The sequence below is a fragment of the Anomaloglossus baeobatrachus genome, chromosome 1, assembly GCF_048569485.1.
Source record: "Anomaloglossus baeobatrachus isolate aAnoBae1 chromosome 1, aAnoBae1.hap1, whole genome shotgun sequence".
NCBI lineage: Eukaryota > Metazoa > Chordata > Amphibia > Anura > Aromobatidae > Anomaloglossus > Anomaloglossus baeobatrachus.
Genome location: NC_134353.1, coordinates 275,597,164 through 275,619,020, shown reverse-complemented (window position 1 = coordinate 275,619,020; position 21,857 = coordinate 275,597,164). Strand labels below are relative to the sequence as shown.

At 41.0% G+C, this 21,857-nt stretch overlaps 1 protein-coding gene across 1 annotated transcript in view; it reads left to right on the top strand.

Annotated features, from left to right (window-relative positions):
• The window catches only part of TACR3 (tachykinin receptor 3), a 226,170-nt gene that overhangs the window by 118,043 nt on the left and 86,270 nt on the right, over positions 1-21,857 (top strand). Inside the window, exon 3 of the mRNA XM_075336767.1 lies at positions 5,111-5,261. Coding sequence (XP_075192882.1) covers positions 5,111-5,261 — 151 coding nt within the window. The remainder of the gene's footprint in view (positions 1-5,110; positions 5,262-21,857) is intronic.

Sequence of the window (21,857 nt, the reverse complement as noted above, 5' to 3'; positions counted from 1 at the left end):
TCAAATCCTTTCCAGCGATCCCAGCCAGGCTGGGATCGCTGGTGGCATCGCTAGAATGTCTCAGTGTGTAAAGGGGCCTTTAGTCTAGTTGTGTCACTAGCACTGATTAGCAGCTCTTTGTCACATACAATGTACACAGAAAGCTGTGGTGTGGGCAATATTATACAGAACTCAACATCTGAGCTCACCTACTGTACATCTGCAGCAGAGAAAACTATGACCCTATCTTAATTGCTGCGTCCAGTATACTAAATGAAACAACTCTGGAATCAGGGTCTGTGTCCCGACATCATGCTGTCTTCAGATTTTATAGGAAAAAACTTCCTGACAGGTACCATTTAAAGGAAATCTGTCAGCAGGTTTTTGCTATGCAATCTGAAGACAGCATGCTGCAAGGTATAACACAGAGAGTTCAGGAATGCCTGTCTTGTCAAGGCCTGATCTGATGTTTTTTTGCTATGTTTGTTTAAGCAGCAGAGCAGGACACAGCATGTCTTCTCATTGCTTGGACTACAATGTCACATACAAGGTAGTTTTGCACAACCCTTCCTCTGATTGACACCTCACTAATAATGTGCAATTTCTTTTGTGAGCCTGGTGTGGGTGGAACAGCCCTCTTACCTCTGCGATATGGCTTAATAAAAAATTCTGATTGTGTCAGAAAGGCTACAACCAGCAATCTAAAGCCTGTTTTACACGTTGCAATTTCGCATACAATATCGTATGCGATTTGCAATGCCCCCATCGTATGTGTGGCATGTTCAATTTGTTGAACGTGCCGCACAAACGATTAACCCCCGTCACATGTACTTACCTTCCATACGACCTCGATGTGGGTGGCGAACGTCCACTTCCTGGAGTGGGAGGGACGTTCGGCGTCACATCGATGTCACGCGGCAGCCGGCCAATAGAAGCGGAGGGGCGGAGGTGAGCGGGACGTAAACATCCCGCCCACCTCCTTCCTGCCGCATTGCCGGCGGGAGCCGCAGGACGTAGGTAAGATCTGTTCATTGTTCCCGGGCTGTCACACACTGCGATGTGTGCTACCCAGGGTACGAAGAACAATCTGACGTGCAATTCTGGAGAAAGGTACGATGTGTATGAGATGAACGTTTTACCGTTCAATCGCAATCGCACGTAGCTGTCACACACTGCAATGTAACTTACAATGCCGGATGTGCGTCACTTACGACGTGACCCCGCCGACACATTGTAAGATACATTGCAGCGTGTAAAGCAGGCTTAAGTGATACATCATTGGATTCCGGATCTCTTTGCCTACTTCATGCTGCTCCCAGATGAGATTCCGTTTAAGGTCAAGCTAGAGAGAAGATGCCAAGTTGACAGGTCTGGCCTGAAGTTTTTGAAACTATTATTTCTTTATTAACCATACATTTAGACATGTATGAAAACAGATTTAAAAATAGTTGTTTTTTTCTGATTGATGAGTTTGAGTTAAAAAATATCATTGAGAAATAAAATGAAGAGATGATACAATGGGATTGCATGCTATTATGCACGCAAACGAATGAGTACAATATATTCAAGGTCAACAGAAAGATTTGTTTCCTAGCGATGGCTAGGTATCAAAAAACTGTCTCTTGTTAATGGAATAAAGGCAATTTCAGCATCAACATAGGGAGATATTTTCAAAGACACAATGATCTGTTTTCAATAAAATAACAATTAAATGCCTCTGTCTTATAAGAAATAGTATCCCCAGCTATAACCACCAGAGGATATGGCACTACTGTTCCACAGAATGAATTTGTCTTTGTCTATTTGAAGACATCTTGTCTTTATTAATACATAAAAATATAGTAGTTTACTAAATGCATCATATATGAAAATAAGTAATGTCCTTTCTTAACACCAGAATGCTTTTTCCTCTAAATTTCATCATCAAAGATAAGAGTGTCGAGCTGCAGAGGATCTAAATAGAGTCGAATTTTCAGAAGTTTGAAGGTCACTGTGAATTTAACATCTGGGATTTGATTTGTGATAATCGTTCAAAAAATAAAAATGGCTGTGATCATTTCTCTACTGAAGACTCAAAGACTGTGATAATAGTGTCCGATGTGACAGTTTGCATTCCCTATAATTCCCTATAGTTATCACATCACATGGTCTAGCACTGCCACTATCACAGGCAATATAGAAGATGAGGGCCAGCCAAATAGCGCCATTTTATACATTTACAATGTCGAGAAAGGAGGTCAGAGTGCACATCTTATCCCACCTAGAAATAGATCTCTCTGTTTCCTTTTTGTGAAAGTAATGACTTTTCAGAATTGTGGTTCCCAAAAATCTAGTTTATTTGAAAATTTTGGTAAAGGTGGCAAATTTGAATTTCAAACAATCTGTGCCGCCCCCGTGCCAGCAGCCGGGCTGCTCGGATCCGGATCCGCGGTGGCTCGAGAGGTGTCCAGACCCGGGGGTCATGCAGCCACTCAAATGAAGGGGGTATTTACAGGGGATTATGTTTAGAGTTCGTGATGCCACCCGTGGTGTGTTGTAATGTGGAGTACCACCGCTGCAGTTGGGAGTACCCTGGGGCGATGGAGTGGGGCAGCCAGGTGTTAGAACCCTCCACGGGTAGGGGGAATGCCCCGGGACTCGGTGATGGTGTTCGGGGAGTGCCGTTGGGTGCAGATGGGTCACTTTCGTACTCACTCAGTCCAGTAAGCTGACACCGACAACTGGATAAACTAAAGTTCTGTATACCACTGCCGCTGAGGGGAGCTTAGTTCGGGTCCCGTCCCCAATGGTGATGTCTGGTGATCCATGACCTTACTCCTGGCACTAAGTTACTTCTCTGTTGGTCCTGGTAGTATGGAACTAGTCGGGTCCCGCTCCCCACTATGGCTACGTGTGGGAGCTTGCTCTCAGGGTTCACACTTGGGATTTTCTGGACTGTTTTAGTGGAAAGTCCTATCCCCCTCATTGTGCTAGTACCCCGATTTTGGAGCGGGTGGAGAGCAGACCTTAAAGGCTCCGTTCTCGTCGGGTAAATTGTCAGGTTGCCTGAAGCGACTCCCTGACCTAGGGTCCACGTACCCCGTCATTCCCTGGTCCCAGCCCGGTGATGGTGCAAGGCCGCAGGCTGTCCTCGTCGACAGTTCCATGCCCCTTGCCATGATCCCCTGCGACCGGGGGTCTAGCTCCTTCTAGGCTCAGACCACCTTCTGCTACCTAGATGGCTTCCAAGGACCCCGGCTCCTGACCTCCTCTCTCCTTCACTTCTCAAGCTCAACTCTCGACTGACTCTCCTGACACTCCAGACCCCCCCTTACCAACCCCTCAAGTGGGCGACCCTATTCCACTCAGGCCATCCCCTGGTGTGTCTGGTGGGTGTGGTGCAGAGTGTACCTAGGATTTTGATTAGCTGATGTAGGCAACACCATGTAGTTGGGGACCCATAACCAAGAAAGATTTGGATATTGTACGGGAGGGCAGATTGTACAATACCCTGTGACGACCTGATAGTCCAGGGCCATCACAAATCCACCTAACTCTACTAATAATTATTGATCAGGACAAAATACGGTTCTTCTGCACTGCCTCAATGGACGAAAAGGACTTTAAATAGGTTCAGTTTAAACGGTTTATTAGTCTACTCCTTTTAATGCAATCTAGCTCCATCCTCAGGACAAAACCATATTATACAGCATGCAGTCACCATTTCTATATATACACACACAGTTCATGAGAAGACACACCAAAAGATAGCACTCAAAAAAGTCACATGGACATTAGGGACAAAGTGGTATAGCAGTTATAATATTATAGTAAGGAGTTTAATAGCCTGTGTGATCGTGAATAAATCAGACAAGAAAATATAAATTAATAGTATGTGTTGAAAATAAAATGATCCTTTTAAATAAATAATAAAATTCTTTTGGATTACAAACTGTGTGATATCATTGGTGGACGTCTGATGGAATCAATGCATTGTGCCACCAAGGGTTAATATATTGAGAGTAAGAGGAAATTCATAGAAAAAATTCAGTAGAAGGAAAAGAGATATATCAGATCAGAAACAACTTTCCCAGGTGAGGAAATACTAATCTCATCCCTACCCCTGGTGTAATCAGTTAAGACCCCATTGTGCTTGTTTTCTGCCTTAGTTTTCTCATACTAATGATTATTAAAATATTTTCTTTTGCCATTCTGATGCTATTTGGAGCATGGACTGGAGAATGCTTTATACTCAGTAGTCACTGTAATATAGGTCCTGCACAGGTCCAACTTTGATGGGCTGTGATAAACAGATCTTTAAATAAACACTAAACCTAGGTGAAACTAACAAAAGGGATCAGAGATCCAAATTGAAGAATATATATATATATATATATATATATATATACAGAAGTAAATAAAATCTTTATTGAATGACAACATACTTTAAAATGGTTAAAAAGATGCCACAAATGATGAATAAATCAATAACCTGAATACATAGGTGCTGTAGACAATACGGAAAATGTAATATGTCAGGAATAATAGTAACAAAAATGCAATATTGTGTGGTAAAATCCCAAGCCATGTGCGTTCATGTGGAATGGATATAAAAACCCAATAATGATACCAAATAAGGATAAAGTGCTTATCCTATTCATGTAGCTAAAAAATATGCATACAGGTGATCTGCTCTTACACCCCAATGAGCGTTTCACCCAGTTTCTTCAGGAGGCATAGTGTGTATTGCTACTATTTTTCCTGGCTGTGATATATAACATATTCCCTATTATTTACAGTACCTTTGTATTTAGGCTACTGATGTATTCCTCATTTCTGGCATCATTTTAACTATTTTAAGTATATTGTCATTCAATAAAGATTTATTTTATTTACTCCTGTTCATATATACTTCATTTTGGATTTCTGATTCCTTTGTTAGTTCTATATGTTTTTTGAAGTATTAGTACAATTAATGTACTTTTGACCCCCTGGATGTACTAAAGGTGAAAATATAGATAAAGCTTGTCAGGTTATATGATTTTCTACATGTTTCTAAAACAGTGCTTAAAAGACCATCTATCACAAATATATCCTTTTATTTGAAATAATAATCATGTTGTTACTCTTTTGCTTATTTTCTACATTTTAGGTATCAGATCATTGTTGTTCTGTTTGTGTATTGCTTCCCATTACTCGTCATGGGCATAACCTACACAATTGTTGGAATTACGCTGTGGGGAGGTGAAATACCTGGAGACACATCTGACAAATATCATGAACAACTTAGAGCAAAAAGAAAGGTAATGTTTGTTTTTCTTCTTTCCTTTTATGTTTGTGCTTTTATACTTAAGAAATATATATTTTCTTGTATTATAAACAAATTATGTATCATTCATTTGATACTTTATTTTGCTACCTATTATGGAGGATAAATGTAATATAATGGTTAACATATCAAAAGGCTGCAGACTACAAAATGAAGCATCAGGTTTAGTCCCTTAGGCAAGACTTACAAACACAACAATTCATTATAATAAGCACTTTGCTATTGATTGATGTTGAAAATACTTTATGTCTCAATGGGAAAAAATTGCCCAGGGTTTGGCTACATGTCTGTGTATTCATCCTCCATTTTAATTTCTTTTTACCTGCCTATTTTAGGTCAAAAATATACTGAGAAATACAAAGATTAGAATGGTGTCTGGAAGGCATCAACAGGACTGGTTACCTGGGGGAAACCCGAAATTATGAGAAGTCAAAAAAACACTCCAGTCCTCTGCCTTCAGACAGCAGGGATTGTACTGAATACCGATATCTATTTCTTGTTATGTTGACACTTAGAAAATATTTCAGTATGATGGATGACATCTTTAGCATAGATTTTCTGTCTGAATAGGTTTGTGACCTACGTCCTTCTACAGTCACCTCCGGAGACCCCATTATTTCCAGGAGAGCCATAAAGAAGATTTAAGTTTGTAAAAAAAAGTCAACAGATAATGCCAGACTTGACACTTTTTGCATTGTGGGACCTTTTCCTTAACAGCTGTCAAAATATCCGACAGAGAACTGTATGAAAACTACATACTGATTATTGGTTTACTCATGTGTAGAATTTTCATTACTGATGCTGTCTTGGATATTCTGACAGCTGTCACTGTGCCAATGGATCGCAAGCCAGCACCGGGACTCAGTGGAGACGGTAACCACACCAGCTATCAAGTGTACCAGGAAAATATATTTTTTATCAGGTTAGCTAATGAACTGAAAAAATAGAGTACTCGATGATTATTATTATTATTATTATTATTATTATTATTATTATTATCTATCTTGTGGTTAGCACAGTACAACCATACAAGGATATATATGTTTCATGAAACAAAATGGAAGATACCAGATTGTACTGCATTCACAAAGAACTATAGACACTTCTGGAGAAATGAGTACAATTGTACAGAAACAATTTTTTTTCTTCTAAATATTAACATTTTATTTCCAGATGACTTCAACTTACTAATCCAAATATACATACAGTGAAAAGCAAAAGGATAACAATGTTTCAAACTTTTGATTTTCAGGCTCCATGTCTCTCCATTCACTACAGCTTTGAGTGTGAGACTACCATTATTTTATAGTCAATCATCTTGGCTATCTCGTACTTGACTTTCAGCTTTCAGCTGTTAAGCATGTGATTAGTAATGCAGATTATTGTCATGTTACTGCATTGTTACTGTTTTGCTTCTAAAAATCTAAATTTACATTTTTATTTTTTTATTAGTATTTTGTAAATCTCTGTTAGCTTCCAACACTGCCTTAATCCTTCTGGGCATGCTCTCTATCAGATTCAAGCAACTCTCGACTAAAATCTGATCTAAGGTCTTTTTATACTGTGCCATTGTTGGTGCATACTTGTCAACTTACTTGGGTATGTATACAGCTTTCTCTTCAATTAAAGAAAGATTTTTTCAACCCACCCATCTGATGGTATGTATGGACATTCTATCAATCAAGGGTGGTGCACAGTAGGAGCCTCATGTCCAAAGAGGTATGGAAATCCATGTGCAAAAAGTAAATATTCCAACATCATATCCTAATTTTAAATTAAATTCAAGTTTTATTTCTTCAGTTTAAAAAAGATGGCAAGTAGTTAAAACCATGGAAACTTCTAACACGTTTCAAACACTCAAGGAGATTTTATTCATGGGAGTTTTTTCTTCAACCCTACCCACACGTGTTCTGTTTGGTTGAGGTCTGGGGAATGTGGAGGCCAATCTACCTCCTCTACTTTATTGTCATGGTCATTGAACCATTTCTTTGACATATGTTTGAGGTCATTGTCATTCTGCAACACTATAGTACTACAGTACTCAATTTTATATCAAGTAACTTATCTTGCAATATATTTCATATAGCTCAGCATTGAGACCACCATTAATCCTGGGCAAGAATCCAACACCATTGGTTACGAAACAACTGAATATCATCAGACTTCCTCCACTGAATTTGACAGTTACTTACATTTCTTGATCCATTAGCCTCTTTTTTTCATGTTTCTTCCAGACCCATTTGTTCCATTCCAGACCCAGAGAGTCTAGTAAATTGACTTTTGTTTCATCATTCCAAATCACCCAGTTCCAATGTTTTACTGTCCACTTTTCGTACTTCTTTAAAAAGTCGGACCGACACTTCTTATGATGATATTGAAGTCAAGACTTCTTCACTTTTTTCTGGCTACCATTACAAATTCATGTACTGTGCATCGCACAGTGTTTGCATTGACATCTGAGATCTTACTATTTGAGCCACCTACACTGCCAAAACTGATAAACCTTTTAATGAGCAAACTTATTTACTCCAATACTTTGAGTGGACAACCACCACTTGGCTTTTGCATGAATGGATGAAATTAGTTTTATATTCTCCAAATGTCATGGTACTCAGATGATGAAGTTTTTCAAGTTTCTTGTTTGACAGACCACTAACGATGAACTTGATGATGCTGGTTTTCTTTTCTAGGGAAATTTTCTTCATGGCTGCTCCTCAATTCAAACCAGTGGCATTTTCTTTGGGAATCAACCTAATAAAACCTTGAGCCTTAAGGGAACGTGAGAGCAGGTTGTTATTTGTAGCTTACAGAAAAAAACAATGGAACACCAGGAGCAAAACATTAACAATGCAATAACATGACAATAATCTGCATAACTAATCATATGCTAGATAGTTGCAAGTCAAATTTATGTATGAGATAGCCAAGATGATTATCAATAAAATGAAGGCAGTCTCATGTGGAGAACTGTAGTGGATTGTACTCTTTATTCGAGTTGAGAACTTTCTGAAATGCTTTACTCGAGTACTGAGAACCCAAGCATTTTAGTGCTCGCCCATCACTAATTGTTACCCTTTTGCTTTTCACTGTATTTTCAATACCATTCAATACTCTTTATGCACAAAACCTGTTTTAAGCTCCTTTCACACATCTGTGTTTCCAATATGTCTGGTGTCCGAAAAAGTACAGAATCAGCACTGACTGGTGTCCATTTTCACAGGTTTTGATGACATGTTCATGTGCATACTCATTAAAATCTCTGTTGATCTTCACACTTCCATGTTTTCACCCTGTGTCCTTTTGATCCACACAGAGACATGTCTGCTCTTTACTGTCATCATGGTCAAGAGTCAAAAGAAGTCTATGTGTCCATGAAAAACACATACAGCACACTGATGACAGCCATATGACATCCGTTTGCTGTCAGTGTGACACAGACCAGAATTAAATGCATTCAAGTAATTACAGATTTTTATGTGTTGAAGATATGCAAAGATTATATATAGATATATTTTACAGCTATTAGTCAAAAAAATAATTAATTGAAAAAACAAAGTGGGGTCCCTCCCAGTCTTGATAGCTAGTAACGGTAAAGCAGCCCATGGTAATTGAACATTTCTCAGCCTAAAAATACCAGCCTGCAGCTGCCCCAGAAGTGGCGCATCACATGCTTTGCTTTGACTCGTCATGATTTCCCAAGTGCAGTTGCAATCAAGGTGATGATTTATGGGGTTGTTGTTAGCTGTGTAATCAGCTTGCCTCAAGCCCTGATGTTAGCAATGTAGAGGTGTCAATCAGACTCTGAGACCTTAAACAGCAGTAATGTTACTGATATCACCGCTGTTCAGACGTGCCGGGTCTCATGCAGCGCAGTGTGACCCGAAATTGCCTGTAAGCAAAATCTATGGAGTGTCAGAATGATGGTTCACAGACTTTGTTATTTGTAATCCCTGCTGGGAAATTTCTTTTTCTTTGGAGCAAAGTGTAGAATGAGGGTGTCTTGTTTTATTTCTCTGTGTTTGTATGTTTGTTTTTTTAGATATCCTTTGTTGGACTACAACAAATTTGGTGGACTACTGCGGATTTCCTGGACTATGGTGGAGCTTCTTTTTGTTTATTTTTTTATTATAAATAAAATGGTAAATGAAGAAAAACTTCAGGGAGTATCATGAAAATAAATATTTTTTTCATGTTTTGGTTTTTTTGAATACTAGGTTAGTAATGGGGTTTCTAATGAACACCTCTCTAATGCTGAAACCAGGGCTCGATGCCAGCTGACACTACACAGCTGAAATCAACCCCATGCACAATTACCCCAATTGTCACTGCACCAGGGCAGTTGGGAAGAGCCAAGGTAAAGTGCCAGAATTGGCACATCTAATGTAACTTCAGGTGATTTTAGGCTTTAAAGGGTCCTATAAACATGGACATTCCCAGGTTAATAATATCAGCTCTCAGCTGTTTGCTTAACCTTAGCTGGTTATCAAAAATTGGGGGAACCTCACATCATATTTTTCAGTTAATTAGTTTTTGACCAAAAAGTTCAATTCTGGTCCCAACTGACGATACATCCTTCCTCTGTACATTTGGGGAGTCTCCCATATGTCTTTTGACAAAAAAATAATGAACATTGCAATTTTTGTCTGAAAGTAAAGGCTTTTTCTATCCACTCTTCCATAAAGGCAACCTCTATAGTTTGTATGGCTTATTGTGGTTGTAAGTACAGATATTCCTGTCTCCGCTTGGGAACCCTGCAGCTCCTTCAGGGTTCCCTTTGGTCTCTGTGGTGCCTCACTGATTAATGCCCTCCTTGTTCACTTTGAGAGTTTTGGTGGGTTGCCCTCTCTTGGAAGGTTTGTTTTGGTATTGATGATAATGGATTTGATGGTGCTCCGGGGGATCATCAGAGATTGGGATATTTGTTTAAAACCCATCCTTAACTTGTACTTCTCAACAACATTGTCTCTTACTTGTTTGGAGATCTACTTGGTCTTCATGGTATTGTTTGGTTAGTGTTAGTGGTGCTTCTTGCTTAATGGTGTTGCAACCAGACATGGGACAATTAAATTTCACACAGGTGGACTTTCTTTTACTAAGCATATGATTTTTCAAGGTAATTGCTCACACCAACAATTTTCAAGGGCTTCATAGCAAGAGGCGTATGTATATATATATATATATATATATATACATATATATATATATATATATATATATATTTTTGAAATAAAGGTTGTAGACCAGCTCACCTGTCTGAGCTCAAGCCCCGGCGTCCTTGTTCTCCTTATTGCACGGACCCGAAGTGGGAGACTTCCAAGATATGTAGAACAAGCTGAAGAAGGATCCAGCAAGGCAGAATGACTCCAAAGGGCAACAAAAGTTTTTTTGTTTTTTTTTCTCTGACTTTATTATCTAAGAATAAAAAATTCCAGAGCTCTTGACAAGTTGTTAAGCGCAAGGTATATGCAGTATGGACTACGCGTTTCGGCGTCCCAAGACAAAACTTTTGACAAGACAAAAAAAACAAAAAACTTTTGTTGCCCTTTGGAGTCATTCTGCCTTGCTGGATCCTTCTTCAGCTTGTCTTCAGCTTGTTCTATATATATATATATATATATATATATATATAGATATATATATATATATATATATCTATATATATATAGATATATATATATATATATATACATATATGATCATGGCAATTTTTAATTTATTTAATTCTATAAATTTAATTTTTGCCTATACTTTTCTCACTTCTCTTCCTCAACTTCGACTTTTTAATGCAAAAGCTTAGACTAAGGAAGAATTCTCATTGTTAGCCAATTAAAAAAAAACACTAGACCAGTGGCAAAGCATTTTTGTAACCTTTGTGACAAAATCATATACAGTGCCTACAAGTAGTATTCAACCCCCTGCAGATTTAGCAGGTTTACACATTCGGAATTAACTTGGCATTGTGACATTTGGACTGTAGATCAGCCTGGAAGTGTGAAATGCACTGCAGCAAAAAAGAATGTTATTTCTTTTTTTTTTTTTTTTTTTTTAAATTGAGAAAAGTTTATTCAGAGGGTCATTTATTATTCAACCCCTCAAACCACCAGAATTCTGTTTGGTTCCCCTAAAGTATTAAGAAGTATTTCAGGCACAAAGAACAGATAACAGAGAGTAGTAGGATGAGGGTTTCCAGGCCGCGCCAATGACAACCAACGTTTAAGCTGTTAGATTAATGTTGCTTTTATTCCAATTACAGGTCTACGCGTTTCGGAAGGCACCCCTTCCTTCTTCAAGACCAGATGGCAAGAAAACATCAAATCTGAGATTTGATGTTTTCTTGCCATCTGGTCCTGAAGAAGGAAGGGGTGCCTTCCGAAACACGTAGACCTGTAATTGGAATAAAAGCAACATTAATCTAACAGCTTAAACGTTGGTTGTCATTGGCGCGGCCTGGAAACCCTCATCCTACTACTCTCTGTTATCTGCCAAACCGAGGGACCGCTGCCGTGACTTTGGATTTATCTACATATATGCTGTTATAGGAGTTGTGACTGTCACAACCCCTATAGGTGAGTAGTACCTTATCTCTTTCTCCCCCAATGCTACTTGGGTAAGACCCTATTGCGCTTATTTTCTCCACAGTTTAATTGTCAGGCACAAAGAACAATGAGCTTCACATGTTTGGATTAATTATCTCTTTCTCCAGCCTTTTCTGACTAATTAAGACCCTCCCCAAACTTGTGAACAGCACTCATACATGGTTAACATGAGAAAGAAAAAAGGAGCATTCCAAGGCCATCAGAGACAAGATCGTGGAGGGTCACAAGGCTGGCAAGGGGTACAAAACCCTTTCCAAGGAGTTGGGCCTACCTGTCTCCACTGTTGGGAGCATCCTCCAGAAGTGGAAGTCTTATTGAACTACTGTTAGCCTTCCACGGCCTGGACAGCCTTTGAAAGTTTCCACCCGTGCCGAGGCCAGGCTTGTCCGAAGAGTCAAGGCTAACCCAAGGACAACAAGGAAGGAGCTCCGGGAAGATCTCATGGCAGTGGGGACATTGGTTTCAGTCAATACCATAAGTAACGTACTCCACCGCAATGGTCTCCATTCCAGTGGAGCCCGTAAAGTACCTTTACTTTCAAAGCGTCATGTCAAGGCTCGTCTACAGTTTGCTCATGATCACTTGAAGGACTCTGAGACAGACTGGTTCAAGGTTTTCTGGTCTGATGAGACCAAGATCAAGATCTTTGGTGCCAACCACACACGTGACCTTTGGAGACTGGATGGCACTGCATACGACCCCAAGAATACCATCCCTACAGTCAAGCATGGTGGTGGCAGCATCATGTTGCTGGGCTGTTTCTCAGCCAAGGGGCCTGGCCATCTGGCCCGCATCCATGGGAAGATGGATAGCACGGCCTACCTGGAGATTTTGGCCAAGAACCTCCGCTCCTCCATCAAGGATCTTAAGATGGGTCGTCATTTCATCTTCCAACAAGACAACGACCCAAAGCACACAGCCAAGAAAACCAAGGCCTGGTTCAAGAGGGAAAAAATCAAGGTGTTGCAGTGGCCTAGCCAGTCTCCTGACCTTAACCCAATTGAAAACTTGTGGAAGGAGCTCAAGATTAAAGTCCACATGAGACACCCAAAGAACCTAGATAACTTGGAGAAGATCTGCATGGAGGAGTGGGCCAGGATAACTCCAGAGACCTGTGCCGGCCTGATCAGGTCTTATAAAAGACGATTATTAGCTGTAATTGCAAACAAGGGTTATTCCACAAAATATTAAACCTAGGGGTTGAATAATAATTGACCCACACTTTTATGTTGAAAATTTATTAAAAATTAACTGAGCAACATAACTTGTTGGTTTGTAAGATTTATGCATCTGTTAATAAATCCTGCTCTTGTTTGAAGTTTGCAGGCTCTAACTTATTTGCATCTAATCAAACCTGCTAAATCTGCAGGGGGTTGAATACTACTTGTAGGCACCGTACATAAAAATAATAGTATTGAAAGGCAATTATAAACCCTAGAGGGACAGAAAAGTCTAAAATGTAACAAACGCATGACATCCTTTGACACACTCATATCAGGAAGAAATGTGTCACATGGATTTGTAAAAATGAATGTGCCCCTCAGACCTCATCCAAACAATGGACTTAAGGTACTGTCACACATAACGAGATCGCTAGCGAGATCGCAGCTGAGTCACCGTTTGGTAACGCAGTAGCGATCCCGTTAGCGATCTCGTTATGTGTGACACTTACCAGCGATCAGGCCCCTGCTGTGAAATCGCTAGTCGTTGCTGAATGGTCCAGGTCATTTTCTTCAAAGGCAATGTCCTGCTGGACAGGACACATCGCTGTGTTTGGTTACAGTGACTGCTGAGATCGTTATACAGGTCGCTACTGTGACCTGTATTGTTCCTGCATCACTGGTAAGATCTGTCTGTGTGACATCTCACCTGCGACCTCCCAGCGACTTACCTGCGATCCCTATCAGGTCGCATCGTTTTCGGAATCGCTGGTAAGTCGTTGTGTGTGACTGGGCCTTTAACCTTTTAAGACAATCGCAAACATAAACCAGACCTCAATTAGAGGACAATAAAACTTTCACACTCCTGATCTATAAACTATACCAATATTTACTGTCACAAGTAGTTTCACCCACTTTGTAACTAGAGATTTTGTGTTATACCTGAGCAGTTTTGAAAGCTGCAATTTGTCATCACCTGTTCAGTTAGCCATTAAAATATATCAGGTACTCTAGAAGACTCCCAAATCTCATTATTTTTCCTAATTATCAAGTGTCAACTTATAAACAGATTTACACTTAGAACTGTAAATGAAAATTAATGAATATATTTGAGAGTTTGCTGTGTAAAGTTTCAGAATATTGGTTTACTATGTGAACAGCTTTAGTCCTTAGAAGTGTTCTAATAACACGGCTTCAAAGATACTGAAGATTATCGTGTGTTGGCCTCGGAATTCATCATCACCATACAGGCTCCTATTAAGGAGTGCCAATTTATTTTCCCCAAATCCTTGATTCCTGGACTGTTCATGAGATTTTGCTTCTTCAGTCACTTAAAAGCAAATTAAATGTTTCATGTTATCGTTTTGTTGGGTTGCCAAAAAAAGAAAAGAGTATTTTGCAATGAAAAACAAATTTATCGAAATGTTGAAAACTCTTTTGTATGGACCAAGTTTGGAAAAAAAGGCAACACATATGGTAGTTGAAAGCTGATAAATGTGTCATATTGTTAGGGTGACACCATATGGATGGCTCATGTGCAGAGTCATACGGGTAAATGATAGTGCATGTATTCATTCTAGCTTTTAATATTATAGTTGTTGTGTAGTAAAGTCCTTCAATGAACTACTGAACATTATCTTAAAGAGAAGAAAAAGTGAAAAGCCTCTCAAACTACTTCGTAAAATTTGAAAAATGAAATTGCTTGACGACATTGTAAACTATGAATTCAACTCACTACTTGTATTTTCTCAGTGATAACAGAAATCCAATTTAAGGACTACAGCTCTGGGACTACTCAAACTCTAAGGTTGTTTAGCAATTCGATTCCAACAGCCTTAGAAACCATAGCAATTAAATACTAACGTGTTTGTCTGTTTCAGACAATTTACTTGTTGTTTTGTCTGCCTCATTAAGAGATAATTAGTACAATTCAGAAAATTGTATTAACACTTTTCACAAACGGTTTCTAAGTGTTATTTAATTATCTGCTAGTTTTATCAATGAAATTCAATTTACTTTTTTCACTTTAAACATAAATAGCATTTTTTTGGTCTAAAACATAAACAATAAAAAGAGCAAAAAACAGCAGTACGAAAAGTAAGTTTAGTACACACAGGTGAACAGCTCTAACAGCATCGTCTAATGGTCCCAATCCAAACATAATGCACTAAAGCATATACAGTCACCCACTGTGAATCGGCCTTCACAAGACTTCTGAGCTTCTCTGTAGAGGAGACTTTTGTTGATTTTTCAAGACTGCATCTAAAATGACAGAATTCACACTGGTCCTTTCTAATAAAATAGCAAGACTCTTAAAATGCAAAAGCCTGAAAAATGTTACTTCTCCTTTCATTTTACAACTCACTTTACTACAATATTCAGTGTTTTTTTAGGGAATCCCTTCTAAATAAAACAAGATGTGCACTGGGAATCTTCTCAAATAGTATAGCAATGAGCAAATATTATGATTGTGTGGACTTGAACTCTACTGGAATTAGTGATGTAGTTCTACAAAAAGTCACATCACAGCCAGTATATAATACAAAGAAATAGTCACAGGCAGTATACACTGTGTGTGTTTGAAGAATAAATGCTTCCAAAACTTAGAGGAGGCACTCTAATTCACCCTTGAACACACGAAGAGTGGGGCCTCAGAAAACATTTTAAATTGAGAAGGAGTGGGATTTCTGTGGTAAACAACAAATGAGTTATAGATTTGAGTCCTCTACTCAAAGTACAACTGGCCCAACAAGGACCTTCAGGCATCCGATTCTGATTTTGCTCAAGCTTAGGTGTACAGCAGTTCCTCCTGTGCTGGCTCGAGACATCAGGCAGCCCAGAGGCTTCAAATAGATTGAACCAGGGGATTTAAAACATTTTTATATCTCATTGGAGACCTTTGTCATTGAAAATTCTAGAACACCACAAGTCATTACTCCATTTATTCACACAAGAGGTGCATTTGGGCCTTTTTCCCAATGTTGGAATGTATCTTTTCTTTTTTTCACTTGGAGTTGAGGCAAATCTGAGGCTCACAGGCTGCAGTCATTGCTATACATTGCGGAAGTAGATTATATGTGTATACTCGTATAGTGCCTCTGAGGGCATAATAATTAATAGACGCATCTGCCTGTCAACCTATAATACTGACAGGCTAACTGTTTTCAAAATCAGCAAGGTCTGGATTGGCCACGACCTCTCAAACCCGGCAAATGACATTAGCGTAACATAAAGCCAATTCAAATGGGAGGAAAAAGAGGTCATATGGGAGAAGGGGCGGGTGGTGATCCCTGCACTGCTGGAGAGATTGGGAGATACCAAGTGTCAGAGCAGCCCAGAGTAGGTACCAGCTCATCTGTCAATAGCCAGATGACCAGTACAGCCCTGCCACTGTGATTGTGTGGCGCCCTGGACAAGCCAGGACGTCACAGGTACTGCAACAACACACCCCACACCCCGGCTAGGCATATCTAGGTCAAACAAAAAAATCCTTGTTGCCTCCCTCCAGGGGCTGATGTCCACACCAGGGGGTGAAGCCAGGTGGTTGGCCCCACCCACCGAGTAGTTCACAGTCCTGGAGGCGGGAACGAAGGTCAGATAGAGATCAGGTTTGAAGTTGAAGAGTGAAGTGGTAGCGGAGCAGACTGACTGTGTCCGGGTGCGTGGCCCGGGCACATACAGCAAGGTTGGCAGACGGTGGTGACCGTCTGCAGGAGGGGCTGATTGACGTGAACCGTAAGGACAGGGGACGGGCGGTGGCCCGCCGGTACCGGATCGGGGAGCGAAGAGAAGCCAGCACCATTCGGCAGGGCCTACGGACCCCGACCAGGCTAGGAGTCACCGTAAAACCGGTCAAATCTCCGGGGTTTCCCAGCAGTCAAGACCTGATTGAAGGCAACAGCTCAAACCGTGAAGGGAAATACAGTCACCGCCAAGGCTACAGTTCCCAGGGCCAGAGCCTGTGGGCAAAAGGGGCTCCCTCAGCATCCATCCAAGCTGGGGAGCGGGTTACCGGTGGGAAGCTACCAGAACCTAGAACATAACACAGGTGCAGGGAAAGGCAGTCACCGCCAAGCTACCGGGAGAAGAACCACCACAGCCGTCTGTGGGACCCATCCATCCAGCCATTTGTTTTACCGGAGACTTTGTATTCATCATTGGCTGAGTGAGTACCACCGTGCCATGTGGCACCGCGCTGCCCCCGTGACCCTGCACCTCACCAGGCCCCGTAACCCACCTGCCATCCCTCCCTCACCGGCCCCGGGACAACCAACCCCCCTACCCACGGAGGGGAAAAACAACATCCAAGCTGCTCCCTGTCATCTCTCCCGGGATCCCTGTCCAGAGCAGCGGTGGTGTCACAACCTCATCACAACCGTGGGTGGCGTCACGGACAATAAATCCCCAAAACCATTCCCCTTTTTACTCACGGGCGAGGAGCGCCGCTCGAGTCCCCGGGATCCGGCCCACCGCTCGAGCCACCGAGCAGCAAGTGAAGCAGCAGCGCCGGACCCGAGTGTGGTGAGCGCAGCGTCCCCTCCCCGCCCGCGACAATTGCTATGCACATTTCAGTGTTTGTCAGTTGTCCACCTCAGTGATTGAATTACCTAAAACACTTTGCTTTTAAAATGCTCATCACAGCACATCACTGGCAAAGATGTCGGCCCTGCTGTACTGCTGAATGAAACTTTCAGCTTAGCTTGTGTGAGGCAGTGTAATTGTGTCTTCAGGACCCATGCGCAGACAAGCTGTCATTCACTCTACAACGTCCATACCGACCATCAGGAGCCCAGTGAAGACTTCCTTTCATTTGGTCTAATTATTGTGCCAGAAAAGGAAGTATCAGAGGTGCAAGAAGAATCTGCACAACAATCTAGCACTATATGATTCCTGATGAGATGCATGCGCTCCTAGAATCTACACATCCAATTCAAGTATATTACAAAGATATTACGTTGAAGAGCTATGATATATGGCTATGGGGTAAAAAAGTATTGAAAAACCCCTTTAAGTGGTCCTCCCTGGGGATTGTATCTAAATATACTTTTTTTTCTACTGAAGGCTGACATGACATTATTTTAGAGGCCATTAGCTCTGTGCATAATATTTTTGGCATCTACTATATATATTATATACACTCAATCGTCACACCTTTTTTGGTCATTCCTGATACAATTTCCCACAAGCCATTGTATTGCAGTTGATGTTTTCTAACATTTATATAATTGTGGCAGTACATATGCAGCAATTTGTTGACATTGCAATCTTATCCTGGAGAGACTGTGTTGAGCAGACAGCAGGTGATACATATTTAACTTGATAAAGAGCACCTTCCGCCAATTTTTTTTTCTTGCTGAACTGGACATGGGATATAATATTGGCTACCTAGCTGAATTAAATGCTTTTTATTATTATTATTATTATTATTATTATTATTATTATTATTTAGAATCTCCATTGCGGAGATGTTAATAATCAAACTATTTGGCACCTAATGAGTTAATGTTTTTAAGTCCAAATGGGTGTTATAAGATAGATTTTACTAGGGGCATATACTTCATACCCCCTTGTATGATGCTGACCAATCATAAGCAAGCATTAACACAGCTGAAAAAGAATGTGCCCACAATAGCTTATAGTAGGTTTCAATCTGTGAGATATGTCAGTCCACCCTGATCTACTTGTCTAACCTGTTACATGATTAAAAAACAAAAATGACTAAGCATTCAGATAAGGCACCATTGGATGGAGGGGCAAGTCAGTTGAGTTTAGATTTGTCATATTGCAAACTGTTCTATTAACTTTCCTCCTTTCATTGCTGTTTCATCTCTGCAGTACTGCCCCTCATCTACACTGCCTGCTTAAGCAGGTAGACAGGCTATTGTGTTCCCCCTGAAGACTCCAATCTTATTTGTGTGATGTTTGTATTTCTGCAATGTTTTCCTGTGGTAACAAGTGTTAATATCTGTGTGGGCTGCAGTACTAACTGCCAGCCACAAGAGGTCACTGTCTTCCTTTTTAAGCTTATGTAGATTCTTGTTTAGAACGGACAGAGTTAATGCCTAGTCAGGAGAGGGAGGAGAGTCAAAAACCTGTGTAAGAAGCTTTCTGGTTCAGTCAGTTAAATAGACACCTTTGGAAGGAAGACAAGTGTTGGGTGTGTGTGTCTCGAAAAGGGAGCAAGTCCTACAAAGAGCTTTTAATGGCAACAGAGCCCTACTATACAAGCAAGTGGGTGAAACCTGCTAGAGTTAGGGACTTTTTTGGAGGGAGTCTAGTGTTGTCCAGTCATGGGGGACCTTTGTAATGAAAAGGATCTGCCCAGCTGTGAAAACAAGAAAAGGGTAGCGACTCTAGGAGTAGGACTTGCATAGGATCACAGCCAATTGTCTGAGTGCAGATTTCACAGAGTAACAAATTGACCCATGTGGCCTTGAATCAGGAAGACAAAGGTTTATCTTTACTGTACTGCCTGGCTAATTAATGTCGACAAGTAACATGCCAAAAAGTGTGTGCCTCTCTATAATGCAGAAAAGAGCTTAACGTATACTACCTTTGTACTCATGCTTATCTTTAAGTAAAAAGAACTTTGTTTATATCAACTTGTCTGGTTTCTTCAACCTGGAGACAAAGGTGTCTGGTGCTGCATAAAGTGTGACTGGCTTGAATGAGAAGGTGTCCAAAGAAGCAACATCCCCACCATAGACACACACCAAAAATCCCCAATTTTCTGTAGCGTCCCAGGATGTTACGTGGAAAGTGATTGCCTTACCCATGGCTACCGCCACGACCCACATTACATCTGCGTTAGTAGTCACACTTATATCTGGTTTGCTCAGGCAGCGTTTAATCACTCTGCAGTGAGAGCAGAGTAGAGTCTTATTACATCTCACATATGAGTAGTCCAAATTGGACTGTTCCTCGGTGAGGTGTAATGACAACCTTCTCTCACTGCAAGGAAAGAAGAAAAGGATTCCCGGCACCTCCTCTCTCACTGCAGAGCAATTACAAGGCCATTGAGCACAGCAGACGTAAGTGTGATTACACCTCACACACCAAGAAACCAATAATGGGGCGTGTTCTTCTTTTCCCTGAGTCAACTACATGGCCAACAAAAGTTAAACTTTAAGGTGCTAAATATTTTGATTGCTAATATTTCCACAAAGGAGAGACTAAATAATAAAAAAGCTTTATTCTACTCTGCAATTACTATTACATCGTGTGTCCAGTTGAACATTAAAAATTTGGTGAAAGGTGCGGTTCCTCTAGACTGTATTGAATAACCTTTCAGTTCTGTTTGTGGCAGCTCTTTTCTATAGCCTCCATGTTGTGATGAAGCATAATGGTTGCTGTATGTCAAAGTAAAGCAGTTTATTCTTTCACATTGAGTGCTAATGTTCAGCTGTAAGCTGATATCCACAATAACAGACTTTCCAGATGCTTGTGCAACAAACACTGAACAAAAAATGAAAAGCAACACTTTTGTTTTTGCTCCAATTTCTTATGAGCTGAAGTCTAGGATCTAAGACATTTCTATGTACACAAAAGGCCTTTCTCTCAAATATTGTTCACAAGCTTGTCTGAATCTGTTAGTGAGGGATTCTTTACCAAGATAATCCATCCTCCTCACAGGTATAAAATATCAAGATGCTGATTATACAGCATGATTATTGCACAAGTGTGCCTAAGGCGGGCTTTGTACGTTGCGACATCGCAAGCCGATGCTGCAATGTAGCACGCGATAGTCCCCGCCCCCATCGCAGGTACGATATCGTGTGATAGCTGGCGTAGCGAAAAATATCGCTACGCCAGCTTCACATGCACTCACCTGCCCTGCGACCGTCGCTCTGGCCGGCCACCCCCCTCCTTCCTAAGGGGGCGGGTCGTGCGGTGTCATAGCGACGTCACACGGCAGGCGGCCAATAGCGGCGGAGGGGCAGAGATGAGCAGGATGTAAACATCCCACCCACCTCCGTCCTTCCGCATAGCCACCGGCGGCAGGTAAGGAGATGTTCCTCGCTCCTGCGGCTTCATACACAGCGATGTGTGCTGCCGGAGGAACGAGGAACAACATTGTACCTGTCGCGGCACTGGCATTATGGAAATGTCGGTGAATGCAACGATGATACGATAACGACGTTTTTGCGCTCATTCATCGTATCATCTAGCATTTACACAGTACGATGTCGAAAGTGACGCCGGATGTGCGTCACTTTCGATTTGACCCCACCGACATCGCACGTGCAAAGCCGCCCTTAGGCTATCCACAATTGATGGCTACTCTAAAATGTGCAGTTTTATCACACAGCACAATGCCACAGATATTGCAAGTTTTGAGGGAGCAGGGAATAGGTATGCTGACTGCAGGATTGTCCACCAGAGCTGTTGCCCGTGAATTGACTGCTCATTTCTCTACCAGCCTTTTCCAAAAGCATTTCAGAGAATTTGGGAGTACATCTAACCTGACTCACAACCACAGACCATGTGTAACCAAACGATCCTAGGACTTCAACTAGTAGCATCTTCACCTACAAAATCATCTCAGACCAGCCACCCAGAGAGCTGCTGCAATAATCGGTTTACATAACCCAAGAATTTTGGCACAAACTGTCAGAAACTGTCGCAGGGAAGCTCATCTACATTCTTGCCCTCTTGATTGGGGCCTCCACTTAACTGCAGTTCATTCATAACCGACTTGAGTGGGAAAATGCTCACATTCAATGGCGTATGGCACATTGGAGAGCTGTTTTCTTCATGGATGAATCCTGGTTTTCACATTACAGGGCAGATGGCAGACTGCTTGTATGGCGTTGT